This window comes from Anomalospiza imberbis, chromosome 3, assembly GCF_031753505.1.
Source record: "Anomalospiza imberbis isolate Cuckoo-Finch-1a 21T00152 chromosome 3, ASM3175350v1, whole genome shotgun sequence".
NCBI classification, from domain to species: domain Eukaryota; kingdom Metazoa; phylum Chordata; class Aves; order Passeriformes; family Viduidae; genus Anomalospiza; species Anomalospiza imberbis.
In genome coordinates, this window is record NC_089683.1 from 3,946,973 (window position 1) to 3,964,287 (window position 17,315).

Sequence of the window (17,315 nt, forward strand, 5' to 3'; positions counted from 1 at the left end):
ACAAAAAGAGTATGAAATGCAGGTTTATTTAATAACCAAATAGATCTGCTTTGGTTGGGGCAGTAGTGAATTGTGCTCCTCCCTGAACCCAAAGCCTGTCCAGCTGGGCTGCCAGATCTCCTTTGGGGAATATCCACCCTGATTTTTCCTGATTCATCATTTTTCTGATGCTTTTAAACACTGTAATTTTACTGCTCAAGCAGCATTATAATATTTGCTCCTGAAGTTCTTTAATTCCTGCCTTTTTTTCCCTCTTTGAGCATCATCCCAGGAAGTTTTCAACGCCAGGTTGGACGGGGCTTGGAGCAACCTGGGATAGTGGGAGCTGCCCCTGCCCATGGCAGGGGGTTGAAATGAGATGCTTTAAAGTTCATTCCAACCTAAGTATGTCTGTGATTCTAAGACTTCTGTGACATGATTTTGCAGCTGACATGCTCTCCCTGGCAGCAGCAGAACATCTGTGTGGCCTTGATGGGAATAATGATGGTTATTGCATGGCTGCATCAGCTGCCAAGGTAAAATACTCACCCAGGGCAACTAAAACAGGATTTTGTAAAGCCATAACACTGCCTAAGAAATCCTTGCTGGAAGGGTTGGGCCCTGATGTAATCCTCACCTCTCCATGGGAGCTGGGACATCCTGAGCTCCAGTCCTCACCCCCAAGCATTCAGTGTCTGCCAGAGTCACTGCTGGAGCACGTGGCTTTAAAAAGCTCACTGAAACATGTCTTGGGTGGGTTGTTGGCTAATTCTGAGGGATTTAGGCCTGTCTGCTGGAAGTCGGGGTTTGTTGATGGGATTTTTTCTGTCTGGACAGAAAATGAGCTTTGCTGCCTCCTTGAGCAAGAGAGGCTGTCCTGGCTGGGGGGGGCTGTGTGCTCCTGGTGTGGATGGGAGATGATTTGAGGCATCAGGGGGTCTTGGTGTCCTACACCCCCTGGACACCCATCTGCAGCACCTTTAGCCTTCTGCTGCTGATGCTGCTTAAAAGGCTGAAGGCCTCTTCTAGATCTGGAGGATCCTGCAAAATCCTCGCCCCTGCTTTTGGCAAATCCTTGCAGAGAGCTCTGATTCCCCAAAAATTCGGTGCAAACAGGGAACTCCGGTTACACAACCCCACGGCCGCGGTGACTCAGCTGGGCTGGCTCACGAGGAGCCCTGTGACCGCCAGGAGGTGACTCGGGAACAGATGACATCAGCAAAAAGCTTCTTCACACCATCGCTGGGACCAATCGAGCCCAGAGCTGGGCGAGCAGCGAGACTTCCAGGGATATGGGGAGGCAAGGACAGGGATATTATTCATTCCTGCAACGTTTATGTCCCTTTGCAGGGTGACAAAATTGATCCTCAGCACCAGCTTAAGGTGGAGTCCTTGTCTAGATTAAACATTAATAGTTTGATGTATTTTTATTGAGAATCTCTCCTTGGTTCCTGTGCTCCATCCATCCTGTCTTCCTGGGGTGTCTCCCCTTCTAATTTTTCAAGTAAACATCATCAGCTGTGCCCAAGGACATGCCCAGCTGCTCTCATCCAAAGATGGAATAGTTTTTCTTCATGTGTGGCACATCAGAGAGGCAGAGAACAAACTTATCCCGTGTCTTGCTTGAGACAGAGCTTTGTAAACCCGTGTGAATGTCACTGCTCAGCATGGCCAGACCTCTCTTCCCGTTCTCCCAGCAATTTTTGGCTGCAGCACTCCTGGAGTCAAAGGTGGAACTTTATCAGATCTGAATTTTCCTCCATGAATCTGACAGATTTTTGAATCTATGGGAACTTGTTCTGTATTCTCTCTCTGCCCTGGCAAGGGATTGTGTTTTTCAGCTTTTCAGGCTGGAGCAGTTCCCCAGAGCTGTGTCCCCATCAATGCGGGGCTGGCTGGGGCAGCTGTTCCGGCCCCAGATAGTCCAGGATGTTCCTTTTGGAAACACCTTAACTCCAGGGCACTTTTGCCATGTGCTTTCCATACAAGGTGTTGTAGAATAATTTAGTTTGGAAAAGCTGTCTGAGATCATCAAATCCAACCATCCCCCAGCACTGCCAAGGCCACCACTGTCCCATGTCCCCAGGTGCCACATCCTCATGGCTTTTAAATCCATCCAGGTGTGGGGACTCCATCATTGCCCTGGACAGCTGTGCCAGGGTTGGAGAACATTTCTGATTTAAATTATTCCTAATATCCAATCTAAACCTCCCCAGGTACAACTTGATGTCATTTTCTCTTGTCCCGTCCCTTGTTCTCTGGGAGCAGAGCCCGGCCCCCCCTGGCTGTCCCCTCCTGTCAGGGACTTGTGCAGAGTGGAAAGGTCCCCCCTGAGCCCCCTTTTCTCCAGGCTGAGCCCCTTTCCCAGCTCCCTCAGCCTCTCCTGGTGCTCCAGACCCTTCCCCAGCTCCATTCCCTTCCCTGGACACGCTCCAGCAATGTCTCTCTTGTTCTCTTGCTCACCTGGGCACACCTGGCTCATACCCAGCTGGGTCAGGCATGTTCAGACTTTGGAGCAGCCACTGTGATCTCTGTTCCCTTTGTGGTACACAAAGGGGCAAGAGCCCGACTTTGCTCTTGCTCCTGCCCAACCTCCAGGGAATTCAGGAGTTCTGGGAAGTGCTCAGGACTCAGCTGCTCTGCCCAGTCACCTGATCCTGACCTCGTCCTTCCACTTCTTGCTGAGGTTGTGCTTTTGAGCCACTTGGCTGCAATCTGTGTCCATCAATCCTGGCTTGTGATGGAAAGTGGGGCCTGACTTCCCCTCTGTGCCCCTCTGTGATCACCCACTGCCCAGATGACAGATGTAGGATGGGAGCATCTAAGGGTGAGGACCTTATGCTTCAAAAAGAAACTCCCAGCTGACCCCAGAGGAGAAAATCCACTGAAAAGAAGAAGTGAGAGAGAAGTGGGGACAGTGACATGTGAGAATTTGCATCCAAAGCACTTTCCTGTGGGTGTTATAGAGAGGGAAAGCAAAACCCCTGTTCTGTGTCCTTTGCTCTTTTGCATGACCAGTGTGTCAGTCCCTTCCAACCAGAGCAACTTTGCCATCCTGGCTTTACTGGGAGAGCTCTGGACACAGCTTTTTGAGTGAGTGTTTCACAATTTGGCCATTCTCTGCAAGCTCAGAGATTGGCCATGGCCCAGATCAGAGCCTGGACAAAGGGATCACCTGAGCTCTTGGCTCCTCCTACACTCACCTGAGTCTTCCTTCCCAACACAGAGTTGGGAAGGTGTTTTCCCAACTCTGGTGTCTGGCCAAGGAATGGGGCTGTGATTGCCCTTGTCTATTCCAGGAGACCCCCAGATTCTCTTTTGTGTCTGTGACTTCATCTCTTGATGTCTCCTGCCCACAGCATGAAACAGCTATGGGGTGGGGGCATTCCTTAGGCCCAAGCATTTGTTCTGTGTAGTTTTTGGAAAGGTGATACAGGGATGGAGACTGTGTCTGGTGCAGGCAGAATTTGGCTTTGGGGAGAGACCATTTTCTCTGCAGAGCGATTTTTTGTTTCCTCTTGCAGAAGGGAAACTGAGGCAGGAAGGCTACCTCCCACGGTGAGTCCAGCTGGAGAAAGCCACAGTGCTGACCCATGGAGAGCCTTGATGCAATGCCCTCATTGTGCTTCTGGCACCCTCTGACTGCCTGCAAAGCCAGAAAAGCTGCTGGCTCCTAGCAGGAAGGGAAACCTCCCAAGATTCTTCAGAAAAGGGTGTTTTTGGTGCTCCAGTGAAAGGTTATCTCGTCAGGCACTGTGCCAGGCTCCCGGTGACGTGGGAGGGTCTGTCACATGCCACCCGCCGCTCGGGACCCATTTTCTCCTGGTAACTCTGTTTTTCCCTGTTCTCTGCTTTGTTTATACGTGAGCCTCAGGGGGGAAATGGAAATAGGAGGAGAACTGGTGGGACTGGAAATCGGGGTCATTCCTAAGGAGCTGGGGCAGGAAGGGCAAAGTGCCAGGAGGGTTTTCTGATGTCAGCAGCAAGGGACCCATGAGATGGGTAGCTGGACCTGTTTGGGATGTGGAAGAAACTGAAAGTATATTGGATTTAATTTTAATTTAAATTTAATTTATTTAGGAAAAAAAAATTGTGCAGGACGAGGGGGCCAACAAGGAGTTTCCTGGGGCAGAAGTGACATTCCTGTAAGAAGAGACATGCTGTGCCATTCATCCCAGCAGGATGAACCTTAGAAAGTCTGGGTTTGGTGGAGGCCAGACCAGAGGGAAAGCCTGTCTGGTTCAGGCTGCCCTGGTTTTTGATGCCATCTCGTGGTCCGGGAAGGTTTTACAGAGGGATGTGTGGAGCATCTTTCCTTGGCTGAGCAAAAAACTGTGGACTTGGGCAGCTCCTGCTGTAATTTCCCTGGCAGGATCGTGAAACCTGCCCCTGGCCCTGTCACTTTGAAACGGTCTCATTCCTGGAGGATGATTTCCATCACTTTACCCCATGTCTGTTTGGGAATTGCCATCCTGAATACCTCAAGGGAGCTGGGCTGTCTCATCCTATCTCATTTTAAGTTCTGAAGCCTGGAGTCCCTCTGCTCTGCAGCCAGGCTGGGAGAGCTGGGGGTGCTCACCTGGAGAGGAGAAGGATCCAGGGAGACCTCAGAGCCCCTTCCAGAGCCTAAAGGGGCTCCAAGAGAGCTGGAGAGGGACTTGGGACAAGGGATGGAGGGACAGGACACAGGGAATGGCTTCCACTGCCAGAAGGCAGGGTCAGATGGGATACTGAGAAGGAATTCTTGGCTGTGAGGGTGGTGAGGCCCTGGCACAGGCTGCCCAGAGAGGGATCCCAGCACAGAAAGACAAAACATATTCAGAGCCCGAAATTCCAGGGGCGTGTGCTCTGGGGATGACGAGGAAGCTGAGCACCATAACACCTCTAGGTCCAAGAGGTTTGATCCTGTGTTGCTGCAAGCCTGGTTGCCCAAGAGCAGCCCACGTGCTGTGGTGTGCGCAGGAATCTCTGCACAGCTTGCTCAACATCTGCAGCTGCAGGGATTTGAGGGAGTGCCTCCAGGCTGGCACAGGCAAGGCTTCCAGCTGCGAACAGATCTTCCCAGGGGATGCAGAAAAGTGAGGAGCTAACACTGTCCTGTCTGACTGTGAAGGTTTGGGAGAGGTTTTGTGTGTTGTTCTCCCCTGGTCTCACTGCTACAGGAGAGTGTGGGAGTGACAAAGCTTTTTTAGGTACTCAAATGCACCGATCTCACTTGTATCTGTAAGAATTCCCAGGTTAGAGTGACAAACCCTGTGTCCCAGAGAGAAAAAGTGACCAAAAAAAAAATCATTTGAACATCTTCTGGATAGAAAAAAAGTGGCGGCATCTCTCCTTGGAAATCTCTCTTTGGAGATGAGGATTGTGAAGGTTTGAGAGGGGAGCAAGACCCCAGCACAAGGACAATTACAAAGGTGCTAAAGACTTATAAATTATCTGTAAAGCATGAGGAATCCACCAACTGAAGAGCAGCCTCCCAAGTTTGCACTGGAATTACCCCGAGGGGGATGTGAGACCATCTCAAAACAGCCACATGGGGCTGGAGCTGGCTCCAGGTTTTCTCCCATGGCTGATCTCCAAGGTGGCTCCACCCCTGCTGCCTCCCCAAGCACTTTCCAACCAGCCAAATCCTTCTGATAAATATAGCAGGAGGAAGGCAGAAGGTTTGGCTGGGGACGGGTGGAGGGAACTGGCTCTGGGACAGCTTTGTGATCGTTGCAACAGAGTCACGTGTACGTGCTTAAAGCAAGACCTAAGTGTAAAGTTATGCTGTCCTGGGACTCTGGAGAGGCCTTGGGATTTGGAGGGGAAGTTGGCAGCTGGGTGTTTTTCTCAGCTGATGGGGTAGCAAGTCAGCTGGATTGGAATGGGCTTTTTTTAGTTTTGAGGTGACTTTTCTCTCCAGAGAAGAGGGTGGCAGATGTCCCAACACATAACAATGGTCATGGCACAGTCATGGAACCATGAATCATTTGAATGAATTTAATGGAATGGAATGGAATGGAATAGAATAGAATAGAATAGAATAGAATAGAATAGAATAGAATAGAATAGAATAGAATAGAATGTCACTATCTCCAGCTATGCCTGTGCTGAAGGAGTAGCTGTGATCTTCATTTCCCTCCTACCCCCCATTATTCCTCAATATCCCTCTTCCAGGGTCTTTTATTTATCTGCCAAGACATCACTCGGCTGCAGGAAGTTCCTGGAATGGGGAAAGAGGTGACTCCTGGCTGCAGCCTCCACTGTGCCACTTCCCCTGGTCACCTGCCTTGGGATGGACCTCAGGGTCTCAGGGCTGACTAAACACCATGGGATCTTCCAAGAGGGGCCTTGCTGCATTTTCCAAGCATGTGCAGCCTCTCTAAGGACTTGTACCTGGCAAACTCTGTTTGCTGGTGCTTGCAAGGACCATGAGCTCCTGGGACTGCCCCGCTAAGGGTGGACATCGTCCATGGAAGTCCCCACACAGCAGGCATCTGTCCCATGGGATGGGCTGTGACGCCAAGTGCCTCTTGTCCCACCTGAGGGGTAAGGGATAACCCTGAGTCTTTCCAGCACCAGGCACAGTGAGGTCCTAACCCTGAACTGGCACCCACCCAAGGCAACAAACACCACAAAAAGAGGGGATCCTCTCCTGGGAATTGCTGTGACAGGGCTTGGCTCTCCCAGCATTGTTTCCCCATGGCCTTGAGCATCTCCCTGGCTGCCTGGTGCTGAACTGCACGTTCCAAGGTGAGCAAAGCTGAACAAACAATTGCCCCCCAAAACAACACTGGCGCCTGCTAGGGAAGCCCAGACTGGTGTCTGTGCCAGAAGACACACAAACATCTCTGCTGAAAAGCCCTGACCTCCTCCTCCTTCCCCCTTTTTCTGCTTATCTCTGCATCCCTGGGGTAACCCAGAGCAGAGATATTCTGGGATCCCAGAGCTGCCGTTTCCTCCCGGTGCCGTTTCCTTCGGCACGGGGTCAGCACCGCCACCCTCTCCTGACAGGATCCCACGGGATGCCCACAGTCCCCCAGGATGCTCGGGGCTATCTCTGGGAGGACAGCGGCCAGAGGAGGAGGAAGCCCTTCGACAGGAGCTGATGGTCCAGGAGCCGGGCAGGCTGGAGGGTGCTGAGCAAGGAAGAAAAACAGGAAAGTGGCGGCAGATAAGGAAAAGGACCTGGAAGAGGAATATTGAGGAATAATGGAGGGTAAGAGGGAAATAAAGATTACAGCAGACGTCGTGCCGCGAGAGGAAGCTGCTGAAAGGAAAGCAGCCCAGAAATATCCTTCTCATTGTACTGGGAAATGGGTCTCAGCCTCACAGCACAGGGGTGCTCAGCAGGTGTGGGTCATACCTGGCCAGGAAACTCCAAGAACAGCCCTGTACGAAAATGGTAATTAGCCTGTTGTGAAGACTGCTAGTTAATCTGTTAGTGGCCTGATTCCCATTGTTGTGAGAATGAGCCTTGTGCATGCTGTCCCTAAAGAGGGACAATCCTTGGCACAGGGACAGTCCTGGAGGCTGGATGGGGCTCTGAGCAGCCTGGTCTAGTGGAAGCTGTCCCTGCCCATGGCAGGGGTTTGGAACCAGATCATCTTTAAGGTCCGTCCCAACCCAACCCTTTCCATAACTCTATAGTTCTATGATTCCAACCCATTCCATAACTCTATAGTTCTATGATTCCATGTTTCTATGACTTGGTGTGAACCAGTCCCTTGGATCCTGCTGGGATGGAACAAACCAGAGAGAGGGGCTTGTGTCCATATCCCAGGTGTGTCTTGCCTCAGGTTCCCTGTGGAGGTGCCCTGTTGTTTAATTCCAGTGTGGCAGAACACCACAACTGCATTTCCTGGCTGGTTTCTTCAGTCACCACCACTTTCTGCTGATCTCTCAGGCATTGATCACTTCCACATTCTCACCTTGGAGCAGGTGCCACACTTGTGGCACATGGAAATCTCATCATTACTCCAAGACATTACCTTTCTTCTTCATTTACATGGATAAAACCCCAATCCAGCTCCCTCCTGATCACAGCCATAACCTGTGGAGGAACCCTCCCAAAACACAGATGGGTGCAATGGAGGCACACCTAACCTGGTGTTCCTTCAGAATCATTTCTCTGGGTCCTCTTCCCTACAGGAGCCTCCTGGGAATGTCCTGATGGCCAAACTGTGCCAAGGGCTTGTTTAGCTCTGTGCTCACTGGTCAGTGTTAAAAGCAACGAGTGGCTAACTTGAAAGTGCAGACAAACTTAATTCCCTCCTGGATGGGAAGGATTATCCCTGTCTTGCCAAGGTAACTTTGCAGCAGTGAGGGTCTGGTAGATGATAACCCCAGAAGGGAAGAGGTCAATCCTCCAGACACAAGCAGTGGTTGAAGAGACCTCCACGGTGCTGGTGTCCCCTGGGATGAGATGGGATGCAGAACACCAACTCTGCTGCCAGACAAGAGGTGTGAGCAGAGGAGCCTGAGCAGAATCATCCCAGTGGCCTGATCCAGGAGCCAACACTGACGGTGCTGGGGATGGAAACTGAAATTCCAGCCTCAGAGTCACAAGCACACAGGGAACTTGATGAGGATGTGGTTGGTGACACATCCTGGATATGAGAAAGTGGTGCCTAGGACAACTGTGATACAAAACTGCCACTAATTAGGGGAAAAAAGAAGGGCTCAGTGAGGTGTTTGTGCATGGGCTGCAGAGAGAAGCAGCCCATCTTTCCCTCTCCAACATAAAAAGAATGAAGTGAGAGATATGTTGAATCCAGCTCTGGGGTCATCAGCAACGGAGAGACACAGAACTGTTGGAGTGAGTCCAGAGGAGGCCATGGAGATGCTCCAAGGGCTGGAGCCCCTGTGCCCTGGAGCCAGGCTGGGAGAGCTGGGGGTGTTCACCTGGAGGAGAGAAGGATCCAGGGAAACCTCAGAGCCCCTTTCAGTACCTAAAGGGGCTCCAGGAGAGCTGGAGAGGGACTTGGGACAAGGGATGGAGGGACAGGACACAGGGAATGGCTTCCCACTGCCAGAGGGCAGGGTTAGATGGGCTGTTGGGAAGGAATTGCTCCCTGTGAGGGTGGTGAGGCCCTGGCACAGGCTGCCCAGAGAAGCTGTGGCTGCCCCTGGATCCCTGGCAGTGTTCCAGGCCAGGTTGGATGGGGCTTGGAGCAGCCTGGGATAATGGCAGGTGTCTCTGTCCATAGCAGGGGGGTGGAACTGGATGAGCTTTTAGGTCCCTTCCAACCCAAACCATTCAGCCCTGAAAACACTGATTTGAACAGAACCTGACCTTGAACAGTTCCATAGACGGGGCAGCCAAAGCAACCTGTTCCAGGGCCTCACCACCTGCATTGCAAAAGTGTTTTCTCATATCTAATCTTAATTGACTTCCCTTTAGTTTAAAACCGTCACCCCTTGTCCTGTCACAACAGCCTCTGCTAAAAAGCTTGTCGCCATCTTTCATTGCATCACCTCCATCCACAAACCTCATTTCTTGGTCTAAGGCTGACGAGAGAGTCACTGCTGCAGATCATGCATGAGAAACCCACTCATCTCTGTCCCATGCCCAAGTTACAGACTGTCTCTGCACATATTTTGGGATCAACTTTTACCTCAGGATTGTCCAGCTGGTGACTGACAATGCCTGGTGGGATGACTTCCCATCTCTGAAGGTATTTTTGCAGTATTTCACCACGTGACTCTGGTGAGTGACAGGGCTGTTGTGGGGGCTGATAACTGGATTAGCTTGAGCCAGAATTGCTTCTACCTACAGTCAGCAGGACCCTGGATCATCCCCCACCGTGTCAGCTCACAAAATCCAAAATCCCCTTTTCCAGCCTGTGCTGAACCCACCACAGTCTGTCACCCCCCAGGGGACCTTGCTAACGAGCTGTGCTTGAAGAGCAGCATCTCCCAGCAGATAGCAGCTCCTGAGGGAACAGGCAGCCTGGGAGCAAAGATGCTGATGGTGAAACCTCCCATTAATCACAGGAGCATAGCCACCACCTCCCCATCCCAGCTACCAGAACCAGTCACAGCCCCGAGCAGACAAAGCATCCACATTTTTACCCTCCCATGTGTTTTCCCTCCATGTGTTCTCTGTCAGGAGTTGTCTGGTGCTCAGATAGGGCTGCCTCTGAGCTGTGGATCATATATTGAAGGATTGTGTTGTCATCCAGCCTCATCCTTGGAAACATCAGCCTGGAGAGTCTGTAATGCAAATCCTTAACTGTTCATGGGGCAGAGAGTCCATCGTGCAGATCCTAACAGGCAAATCTATAACTGTCCTCCTTGGGGAGATAAGGCTGTTCCCATGCCAGCAAGGGGGACCTCAGCTTCACCTTTGCTTCCAGAGCTGGTTCCTTTGGGCAACCAACTCCCCATGGTCTCAAGACAGCACTGCCAGACTCCTCACCTTGAAGTAAAACCAGGGTAGCATCTTCTTGGGCTTTCCTTGAAAGTAACAGCCTGGAGGGAGGGATTATTTAATTTCTGTGTTTTTCACCCCAACACAAAAGAAATGTGTTTAATTTGAAGTGGCTGCTATGGGCCAAACAGACACCCAGATCTTTGGGAGAAAAGGGGTTCATGGCAAACTTGGGATATGCATGAACTTGGAATAAACGTAGTGATTTCCAGAGCAAATGTACAGAGCCTTTGAAATTAGGAAGAAATTCTTTACTATAGGGGGTGATGAGGTTGCCCAGGGGAGTTGTGGACTCCCTGTCCCTGTAAGTGTTCAAGGCCAGGCTGAATGGGGCTTGGAGCAACCTGGGATAGTGGAAGGTGTCCCTGCCCATGGAAGGAGGTGGAATGAAATGGTCTTTCAGGTCCCTTCCAACCCTAAACAATCTATGATTCTGTGAAATCACATCTGTATTTTTACCTTGTCCTGCAGACCTCACTGGGACGTGTTGCCCTGGCAAGTGCTGCCAGCTCCACATCTCTATTACCAAGTTTTGTAGCTCCCTAAAATCTTCCCAACACCCAGCTGCAGGTTGTGTTTTGTCCCCACAGCTCCTGCAGCACAAACTTTGCTGTTTCTTGGTGCCTCAGGAACATGGCATCAGGTCCTCCAGGCTGGGGATGAATTTCCAGTCTTAAAGAATTATTCCCTGCTTTTGCTCCTTCTACCTTCTCCAGATGAAGACAGGGAAGGGCAGGTTTCAGGTTCTACCCTACAAACCTGGGTTGTAGGCCCAGAGCTTGAGAAAAGTGGCAACAGCAGAAACCCAGCGAGATGCAGCACACAGTTCACAATCACAGATGCAGTGCTGGGGTCCCAGTAGCTCTGTTGTGGTCTGACACAGCTGAGATATTTTCCACATTAATGTTTTTCCTGCTGGCTGGAGCTTCCCCCTTCCCTGGGAAGGATCTGCCTGACACCAAGGAGGGGTCAAACCCCTTGGGGTTCTGCTAGCCCAGCCAACATCCTTGCAGAGGCTCTCCTCATTTGCATATACACCCATATGAATTAAGAGATGCGTTTGCAGGAAGGGTGTTTTCAGATCTTACCCAAAGAATTTAGGACTGGCTCTACTGCATCAGGAGGCCTTGGGTCTGACACAACTGTTTTGACAATGCATTGCTCCAAAACCCTCTTCTTCCTCTCCTTCTTCCGTAGATGTGGGATCATGGGGTGGGTGGAGGATGGGCTGGGTGGGTGTTCATGCCCATGTACCTCCCCTCCTTCCCTCCTCCTCCTCCTCCCCCTCCCCATCACCCTCCCCAACCCCTTCCACTCTTCTCAGCCATGATAAGCTCGCTGATGGAAAAAATGTTGTCACACATATCTCACTTCCAGTGTGTGGGAGTCACTGATAATGGCGCAAAGATCTGGACAATAAAGACTCCTGACAGCTTTCGTGTCCATCCCAGGCATGGGGGGATAGTCCTGGAAGAAGACCTGAATCATTGTGGGATCTGGGGAAAGGTCCTGCAGGCTGTGGTCCTGGGGAGGAGGCTGGAGAGGGGAAAGGGCTCATCCACTCTCCCCATTTGAGGTGCAAAGCCATTCCCCTGCACATTCCCCAAATTCCTCCCTGCCCTTGGGCATCTCCAAACGGAGACCCACGAGATTTTGGCTTCAGATGGCTTTGCTGTTGTGCTGGGGAGCAGCCCAGCAGCTACTCACCACGTTGTTTGTTTTGGAGCTTCCCCATCAGCCAGTGCTCCCTCTGTGGGGAGAGGGGCTGTGCTGCTCCAATGCTGCCCTTCTTCCACGTGGAGCTGCTGAAAGAGCCCAGAGCAGCTCGCCAGAAGGGTGAAGTCATTTATTTATGCCTAGGAAAAATGTGTACTTTATTGCACAGCCTCTGAGATGCTGGGGCTGAGCCACTGCCAGGTTTTTGTGCTGATGTGGAGAGCCAAGGTCAGCACGGAGCAGTGCCAGTGCCAGCGTTTCTTCCCAGGAGAAGAAGGGATGTATGAACAGGGCACCAATTTATTAATGGAAAAAAAGTGCCAGGGTTTGGCTGGCAGAGGTTCATTTGACACAGAATCACACAATCATTCAGGCTGGAAAGGATTTTCAAGACCATCGAGTCCAACCTGTGACTGATCCCTACCTTGTCACCAGCCCACAGCACTGAGTGCTGGTCATTTCTTAGATACCTCCAGGCATGGGGACTCCAAACCTCCCTGGGCAACCTCTTCCAAAGCCTGACCACCTTTTCCATGGAGAAATTCCTCCTGGTGTCCAACCTGAACCTCCCCTGGCACAGCTTGAGGCCATTCCCTCTAATTTTATAGCACTCCTAGTTTTTCGGTATCTATTTTCTCACTCTACTTACAACAACTGAGAATTACTTTTGCAGAAAACCTTATTTATTCCAAGCAAAAGAAAATAAATTTAATAAATTTTCCAGCTGGAAGGACACCTACCAGTTGTTTAGATTTCTGTCCCAATCCTCAGGAGCTATAGATGCTCTGCTCTTTCCTTCCAGAACACTGGTCTCCAAAGCGAGCATGATGATCCATCAGAATGGGGGGAAAATATTCTTTCTAACATAAAAAAATAATACAAAATTAAATTTATTTGGAGATCATTTCTGTGGGGAACTGTCTCTTTCCTTGGGCTCCCATGTCCCACAAGGCTTTTCCCTTCTGAGGCCTGTGTTGTAGGAGATAGGAGGCCCAGTTTTCCCTGAATTTAGGCTAAAATATTTCACACTTTTCTGATCAAACCACTTTTCTGGGGTAGAGAAGAAAAGAGGGGGTGGTGTTAGTGTTTTACAAAGAACAAAAGTTTTGCATTCCACCTTGGAGAAAGGTGCCAAAACAAGAGGAGGAGACAATGGTCTATCCCAAACCCATTTCCATGGTAAAGTTGTACCCAGCTCTGCTTGAAAGCACTCCAGACCCTGAGCTTTGGGTATGGGACAAATTAATTTATCTCACTCCATCTGCCCTGACCTTCTCATTTGATGGCAAGGGGCATCTTCTAACCTTTTTCTGATGAATTTTCCAGATTGTCTGCCTGGAATATGAGAGGTTAAACCCCTCCAGGAGCAGATCTGGGTGACAGCATCACCCTTGATTTGGCCGGGCTTTGGCACAGAGGTGCTTTCCCCTTCTCCGGTGGCTGATAGCCGGCTCCATCCTGCTGGGAGTGATTTTCCTGCTGCCAGTGAGCTCAGACACACACACAGACATCCCTGTGCACAGCCAGGCGTGCACGCCTCTCACAGGGCTCACATTCAGGGGCTCCCCACCTCCTTTCCCTCGCAGCTCCGGCATCCCGGCCCCGGGATGTCATCCTGCCCCTGATAAGGCGCAGGGGCGGCTGCCAGAGGAAGGCTCCCAGTTGCTCCCGGCGCCAGGCTGGGTAGAGGCAGACATGTCTAACCCTCGCTCCTCTGAAGGGCCAAAAACAGATGACATCACCCCCCAGAATCGTGTTCATCCTCCCCCCAGAATCCCTATCACGGAGAGGCTGCGCTCGGAGGAGTGAGGAGGAAGAGGGAAGGCAAAGGGGAGGAGGCCGGGGAAAAAGAGGGAAGGCAAAGGCTGGAGCTGGAAGTTGGTTACTTTGGCAAAAAGACAAAAGTTCTGCAAAACTTCACCGGCCAGACTTCAAAAAGGTGGAAAAACTGGAGGCTCAGTTCTGGCAGGTCTTGTTATCAAGGAGAGCCTTATCTCTCGATGGGCTGATGGCTTTTGCGAGCTGCAGTGGCTGCTAACCTCTGGCTGAGCTTTTCGAGGTCCCTGAGGAGCCAGACTGTCACTCAACGGAGGGAAGAAGCGTCCAGGAGAGGGGACTGCATGGAGGCATTGCCACCGTGTTTGCAGCCTGCAGAGCCACACGAGCCAGGATGGGGCATCCCAGCATGGAGCCCAGCAGTCCCTCACTGCCTCAATTCATGGTGGGGAGGAGTGAGGGGATCATTCCCTGCTTGCAGTCCAGCCAGAGATGGGTCAGATCTCCACTGGGTGTCAACTGGCACAACTGGGTCACTGGTTTTACTGGTTTCCTCCCGGGCAAGACTGGTGCCTCTGGGATGGATAGCAGAGTGGGTTTAGGTTGAAACCAGGTGTGCAGCTGGGGGTTTTAGGGTGGGAATTTTGCACACCTCATTTCTTCCATGTCCTGAGTACCACACTGGGTGTTTTCCAGGGATAAATCTTCCAGCTTTTCTCTTGAGATTTTCATACCCTTTCAAGCCAACTCTCTACTCACAGCTCCAAGACATCTCTATTCCTGCTCCTCCTACACCACCTCATTTCCATCTCACCACCTCCAAGGTGAAGACTTGCTTTGGGGGTCCTGCTCCAGAGCACACTGTGGGCTTCAGTAAACAACAGTCCACAGCCAGCAACTCTCACTCCCTGGTGAGGAGCTGCTGGAAGTGAGCTTGGCCTTGGCTCATTCCCACTCTTAATTCTACTCAGCCTATGCAAGACAAGAGGCAATGATACCCCTCGGGTAATATTGGGATAGAATTTGGAATCACTGGCACTATGGAAGTAAGATTTCACCTGTGAATTGCTCCATGCAGGAGCAGGGCAGATGCAGAACCCACCACACTCCCTATGAGACTGGGTGAATTGTTTAAATTGCTTTCCCCACAGGGATTTCTCAGCCTTACCTACCTTTACCCCCTCACAGAGATGGATCACAGAATTATGGAATGGTTTGGGTTGGAAGGAAGCTTTAAGGGTCGTCTAGTCCAGCACTCCTGCAATGAGCAAGGACATCTTCAAGGAGATCAGGTTGGATGACCTGAGTCACCCACCCAGGTTCACCTTGTTGCTATGGGAGAGGAAGAGAAATTTCTGTAGGGAAAATCATACCTCTGTCTTGGGTCCATCCCCTTGAAGAGGATGAATCCTGCCATGGCTTCTTCTGAACAGAGCTAGAAATTGAGGTTGTTAAAGGCAGTGACTGAGACAGAGGTGGAGGAATGGGTCCAAAGAGAAGCTTCAGAACTGCTTGGACCACCCCAGCAGATCCCTCTCTTGCTGCCAATCTGGAAGGACACCCCTTGCTCTTACACCACATCTGCCACCTTTGTGCAGACAATTTGGATCCCCCAGTGCACCTCTAGCACCATAAACCCCCGAGTGTCAGGCAGGGTGGTCCATCTGAGTGGGAAGCACGGCTGCACTCTGGACCCATCAGGACACAGAAAACCCAGAGGTTTATTGGTGACCGACAAACTGAGCTGCACGTGGAGGCACGGAGGTGTCTGAGGGCAGGTTCTGTGTACAGTTCTGGCTGCAGGATCACTGGGCTGGCTCTCCTGGGGCTGTCGCACCACCCTGGTGTGGCTGCTGTCACCGGCAGCAGCGCAGGCGGCCGTTGCTGCAGCTCCCTTCCCAGCGCTCCATATGGAAGCAGAGCCTCCGGCAGTGGCCACGGTTGCTTCTGCACTGCTGGGTGTCCAAACGGCCTCTGGCTGCTGCGGAAAGGGGGCAGGAGACATTGTTAGGAGAGCTAGAACCTGCTTAGAGCCACAAAACCTACTGGGAACTGTGCTGGTGTTGGTGGCTGAGCAATGGGATGTTCTCAGCTGGCAGCAGGGAAATTCAGCTGGTTCCACGGTGAGAATCAGTTGTGCTTGGGAGGAGCTTCTCCATCCAGCAAGCTCTGGAAGTCTCTTAAAGACTGGTCTGCGTGAGACATTAAAGACTGTCTACTTCCACCCCAGTCATGGGCAGGGACACCTTCCACTATCCTAGGCAGATCCAAGGCCCGTCCAGCCTTGCCCTGAACATTTCCAGGAATGGAGAGTCCACAGCCTTTTTGGTCAACCTGTGCCAGGGCCTCACCACCCTCACAGCCAAGAATTCTTTCCTAATATCTAATTTACACCTACCCTCCTTCAGCTCAAGACCATTCCCCCTTGTCCTGTCCCTCCATCCTTTGTCCCAAGTCCCTCTCCAGCTCTCCTGGAGCCCCTTTAGGCTCTGGAAGGGGCTCTCAGGTCTTCCTGGAGCCTTCACTTCTCCAGGTGAACACCCCCAGCTCTCCCAGTCTGGCCCCAGAGCAGAGGGCCTCCAGCCCTTGGAGCATTTCCATGGCCTCCTCTGAACTTGCTCCATCAGCTTCTTATGCTGGGGATCCCAAATCTGGAGACAGCTTTGCAGGTGGGATGTTTCCAGAGCAGATCAGAGGGTGAAAATCGCCTCCCTCAGCCTTCTGGTCACACTTGCATTTTCCTGCATTTGCCACATCTTTAGTCCACTCATGGAGAATTTAATAGGATTCTCCATGTTTGGTGGAGGATGAAGCTTTTATCCTGGTCAGGAGCAAAGCTCAGGCTCCTGGCTTAGGCTCAGCATTTCTGCATGAGTTTTGAGGGTGCTGAGAGGAGGGGATGCACAACCTATGAACTCAGCACAGCTGCATCCAGGAACTTCATGGAGACCATCTCAGGAGAAACTTTTTCCTTGGAAGGATGAGTTAGGTGAGCCTTGATTTGAGGGCCCTGTCTTGTCCTCTTCTACCTCAGAAGAGTAGGGACCTGCCTTTTCTCTCTCCATAGTCCTGCAGGAACCCCCGTGAGAATTTTGTCCTTACCCGGAGCACCCTGGAGGAGAAGAATGACAACGACTGCAAAGAGCAGCAGGAGAACCCGCATGGCTTGATGTGGGTGGAGGTTCCACCCCGAGGAGCAGTGAAGGGCCCTAAAGAGAGGAATAAGAGGGCAATTCTGGATTTATAGAGGCCAGGGGGGTTGTGTAATTTTCCTGGAGTGGAGGGAACACTGTCAATCTCAGGTGCATTTCAACATGACGGCAAACAGTTGCACAGGGTGTACCTGCTCTCAGTCACATCGTGTCACAGACAGAAAGTATAAAGGGGAAATAAAGGAAAAAAAATAGAAGGAAAAAGACCAAAACCTGGG

The 17,315-nt window shown here is 51.4% G+C and overlaps 1 protein-coding gene and 1 long non-coding RNA gene across 2 annotated transcripts; both read right to left on the bottom strand.

Annotated features, from left to right (window-relative positions):
- Positions 1–1,380: 1,380 nt before the first annotated feature.
- On the bottom strand, positions 1,381–3,321 carry LOC137470146 (uncharacterized). Its single transcript, XR_010996907.1, has 2 exons — positions 3,183–3,321; positions 1,381–1,697 (listed from the first exon to the last, which is right to left on the bottom strand). It is a non-coding gene; the product is annotated as an uncharacterized lncRNA (long non-coding RNA).
- A 12,267-nt stretch (positions 3,322–15,588) lies between these two features.
- Positions 15,589–17,104, bottom strand: DEFB125 (defensin beta 125). Its single transcript, XM_068183192.1, has 2 exons — positions 16,988–17,104; positions 15,589–15,863 (listed from the first exon to the last, which is right to left on the bottom strand). The coding sequence occupies exons 1-2, from the start codon at positions 17,046–17,048 to the stop codon at positions 15,742–15,744; spliced, it is 183 nt and encodes a 60-aa protein (XP_068039293.1). The 5' UTR covers positions 17,049–17,104; the 3' UTR covers positions 15,589–15,741.
- Positions 17,105–17,315: the final 211 nt, after the last annotated feature.